General features: G+C 45.7%; 1 protein-coding gene across 1 annotated transcript; it reads left to right on the top strand.

The window, feature by feature from the left end:
- The first annotated feature begins 1,858 nt into the window (after nucleotides 1-1,858).
- LOC103118283 (large ribosomal subunit protein uL23-like) lies at nucleotides 1,859-2,770 on the top strand. The gene has a single exon (XM_060193481.1). It carries the CDS (start codon nucleotides 1,859-1,861, stop codon nucleotides 2,327-2,329), a length of 471 nt encoding a protein of 156 aa, XP_060049464.1. The 3' UTR covers nucleotides 2,330-2,770.
- The last annotated feature ends 1,605 nt before the right edge of the window (nucleotides 2,771-4,375 follow it).

Below are 4,375 nucleotides of genomic sequence, written 5' to 3'. Positions count from 1 at the left end.
CTCCCTGCTCTTCTCAGTTCTCCATCTCACTCTCTACCCTTTTATTTGTTTATTTTTTTAAATACCGCCACAAGCCAGAGCTGAGCAGTGCTGTGGAGAGAGAGACAGAGACAGACAGAAAGAGGGAGAAAAAAAAATCCAGATGTCAGTGTGGCTGAGGTGCAGATCTTGGTTGGGAGGGAGGGTTGAGACTGTTGAGGGTACAGCCCACCATAATAAAGACCTTAAATACCTGGTCAAATAAGCTAGACTTAAATCACAAGGTACCAAGGTGTCATAGAAGGTTTCTGAGCAAATCCCAGGCCTGTGATTCTTCCTATTTCTCTAAGAGAAGCTGCAAAACCTACTGGTTAAGTAATGGGCTCTGGAGTCATACTGATACTAACTCCAGACTACTCTCACCACAAAGGAACTGTGGACTGGGCAATTTGACATATCTGTGCCTCTGTTTCTCATCTATTAAATAGGAGCAGCGATTATATGCTAAGAGGCTACTGGAAAGATTATGCAAGCGAGTTGGGCGGTAGCGCAGTGGGTTAAGCGCAGGTGGCGCAAAGCACAAGGACCGGCTTAAGGATCCCGATTCGAGCCCCTAGCTCCCCACCTGCAGATAAGTCACTTCACAAGTGGTGAAGCAGATGTCTATCTTTCTTTCTCCCTCTCTGTCTTCCTCTCCTCTCTCCATTTCTCTCTGTCCTATCTAACAATGATGACATCAATAACAGCAATAATAACTATAACAATAAAACAAGGACAACAAAAGGGAATAAATAAATATTTAAAGAAAAAGAAAGATTATGCAAAACAATGTTTGCAAAATGCTTAGCAGGTGCCCAGCACATAGTATGTGTACTTTTAGTATATGTTGTTATTTATTTGTTTGTTTCTTGTTTGTTTATTTTCAGAACCAGAGTCTCTCACATGTGCCATTTCACAGCTCCTGGGCTGACTTTCTGTTTCTTTTGTTCACCATGGATATCTCTAGGGCTTATGCCACCACTCCCAATACCCATTGTTTTTTTTCAGATAAAGAGTGAAAGACAGGGGGCCAAGTTAAGCACACACATTACAGTACACAAGGACCCAGGTTCAAGCCCCTGGTCCCCATCTGCAGAGGGAAAACTTCACTAGTGGTGAAGCAGGGTTGCAAGTGTCTCTCTGTCTCTTTCCCTCTCTCTATCCCCTCATCTCTCAATTTGTCTCTGTCTCTATCCAATACTAAATAAATAAAAGATTAAAATGAAAGGGAAAAAAGAGAGTAAGAGTCAGAGAGAATGAGAGGCGCCACAACGCTCCATCACTTATGAAGTTTCCCCTGCAGGGCGCTCCGGTGTGGTGGCCAGGGGTTCCACCTGCTTCCTAGCATGAAGTAAACAAGTGTTCTCTACAGGGTGAGCTACCTGACGGTCCTCGACTTCCTTCCTTCCTTTCTTTCTTTCTTTCTTTCTTTCTTTAATATTTACTTATGTGTGCTGGATAGAAACAGAAATAGAAGGGCAGGGGTAGATAGCACAATGGTTATGCAAAGAGACTCTTATGTCTGAGGCTCCAAAGTCCTAGATTCAAGCCCCTGCACCACCATAAGCCAGAGCTGAGCAGTGCTTTTGTAAAAAAGAAGGAAACAAAGGAAGGAAGGAAGGAAGGAAGGAAGGAAGGAAGGAAGGAAGGAAGAAAGAAAAGTTGAGAGGAAAGGGGGAGTTAGAGAGAGACATCTGGGGCAGGGGTAGATAGCATAATGGTTATGCAAAGAGACTCTTATTCTTGAGGTTCCAAAGTCCCAGGCTCAGTCCCCTGCACCACCATAAACCAGAGCTGGGCAGTGCTCTGGTAAAAGAAAACACACACGCCTTTCTAGAAGATGGGGCCGAAAGCAAAGAAGGAAGCCCCTGCCCCTCCCAAAGTTGAAGCTGAAGCCAAAGCTCTGAAGGCCAAGAAAGCAGTGCTGAAAAGCGTCCACAGTCATAGGAAAAAGAAGATCCACACATCACCTACCTTCCGTCGGACCAAGACACGGTGGCTCCGAAGACAACCCAAGTCTCCTCGGAAGAGCGCCCCCAGGAGAAACAAGCTTGACCACTGTGCCATCATCAAGTTCCCCCTGAGCACGGAATCAGCCATGAAGAAGACAGAAGACAATAGCACACTTGTTTTCATTGTGGCTGTCAAGGCCAATAAGCACCAGGTAAAACAGGCTGAAAAGAAACTCTATGACATTGATGTGGCCAAGGTCAACACCCTGACCAGGCCTGATGGAGACAAGAAGGCATATGTTCAGTTGGCTTCTGACTATGATGCCTGGGATATTACCAACAAAATTGCGATCATCTAAACTGAGCCCAGCTGCCTAATTCTAAATACAACTTTTCACTATTAAAAAGAAAAAAAAAAAAAAGGTGGGCGTAGACAGCATAATGGTTATGCAAAGAGACACTCACACTTGAGGCTCCAAAGTCCCAGGTTCAATCCCACACACCACCATAAGCCAGAGCTACACAGTGCTCTGGTAAAAAAATAAGATATTACTACAACAACAATTTTAAAAAGGGCAACAAAAGGGAAAATAAATAAATATAAAAATAATAAGATATTAAAAAATTTAAAAAGAAAAGAAAACACAAACGAGAGAGAGACTTGCAGACCTGCCTATGAAGCTTGCCCCTCTGCAAGCTGGGGACTTGAACCCACATCCTTGCTCATTGCGATGTGTGCACTCAACCAGGTGCACCACCACCTGGCTTCTTTTTTTATTTCCCATTCAGATAAAGAGACACAGAGAGAAGAGACACCATGGCACCAGAGCTCCCCCCCGGTGTCACAGCATTCTCATGTGGTGCCAGGCTTCCAACTTGGGCAGCGTCGTACCTGGTGAGCTATCTCTCTGGTCCCCTTTCTTCTGTGGACCCTACATCAAAACAGCACAAACCAGGACTAGCAGTCAGCTCAGCCAGTATAATGCAGACTTTACCAAGTACAAAGACCAGGTTGGGTTTTCCCAGCCGCCACAGGAGAGCAGCTTGCCAAGGGAATGTTTCATGAGTAGTAGAGTGGCACTGTGATGTCTCTCCTCTCTGTGTCTCTTTCTTCCTAAAATTCAAAAGGGGAAAAAAACTGCCAGGAACCATAGAGTCATGCAGTCATGAGCATAAATGAAAAATAAACCTTTTCCAACTAAGACACCATCCACCCAGACAATAACTGATGTCACCTGCATATTAGATGTCAGGCACAGGCAAAAACTAGTTGGGTCATGAGCCCTTTGGAAGATACCTAAAATAGACTGCTGGGCTAGCTTCACGGGAGAGAGACCAGGAACTCGTGGTGGCATGGTAATACAATTCTTTTTTTTTTTTAATTTTTTTTCATTTATTTATTATTGGATATATATAGAGAGAGAAATTGAGAGAGGAGGGGGAGAGAGAGGGAGAGAGACAGAGAGACACCTGCAGCCCTGCTTCACCACTTGTGAAGCTATCCCCCTGCAGGTTGGGGGCCAGGGGCTTGAACCCAGGTCCTTGTGCCCTGTAGTGTGTGTGTTTAACCAGCTGTGCCACCGCCTGGCCCCAATACAATTCTTATTCATGCAGATGCCCCAAAGTTGGCGTGAGCACAGCGGATTAAGCCACGTGGCGCCAAACCACAATGGCTGCCTCCCACTCTGCATGCCAGCCCTTCTCCAGGTCAGGACACGGGAGAGAAAAGAGGGGAAGAGAAGAAGAGAGAGAAACCAGGAACAGAAGTGGGTTTTATGGGATAAAACCGGAAGTGGCAAGTTGGGAAGGGAGATGGCTAGGAAAGGAGGTGGAGAGTCAAAATGCATGCTGGGAAGGTGGAAGCGTCCTTAGCAACTGTGGCAATGGTTTTAACAGGTGGGATTAATATACCCTGCAGGTAGGGTGGGTCTCAAGGTAGAAAGAAGATAGATGGGGCAAAACAATGATTATGTAAATAGGCCATACTATCAGCAATGCAGCATGAAGCAGGCGGAGCTGGTTTAATGCCCGACAATAGACCTACTAGCTTTTTCCAAAATGGAGACCCCAAATCTTCATCCACAATATTCTCGCCTTTAGGTTCATGATTAGTTAACAATTTGCTCTGATTTCTACCTTAACTCTTTTTAGCCACCAGGTGCCAGATGATACCATGATGCCATCCAGACTTCCCAGGGCCGACGACCCCACCAATGTGTCCTGGAGCCCCACCTCCCCAGATCCCTGCTCCACTAGGGAAAGAGAGAGACAGGCTGGGAGTATGGATCGACCTGTCCACGCCCATGTTCAGCAGGGAAGCAATTACAGAAACCAGACCTTCCACCTTCTGCACCCCATAATGACCCTGGGTCCATACTCCCAAATGGATAAAGAATAGGAAAGCT

The sequence above is a fragment of the Erinaceus europaeus genome, chromosome 7 (genome assembly GCF_950295315.1).
Source record: "Erinaceus europaeus chromosome 7, mEriEur2.1, whole genome shotgun sequence".
NCBI classification, from domain to species: domain Eukaryota; kingdom Metazoa; phylum Chordata; class Mammalia; order Eulipotyphla; family Erinaceidae; genus Erinaceus; species Erinaceus europaeus.
Note: the sequence above shows the minus strand (reverse complement) of the source record. Positions and strands in the feature narration are given on the sequence as shown.

Bases quoted from the DNA above. Each gene is read 5' to 3' on its own strand.
- LOC103118283 (XM_060193481.1), top strand. From the start codon at position 1,859: ATGGGGCCGAAAGCAAAGAAGGAAGCCCCTGCCCCTCCCAAAGTTGAA.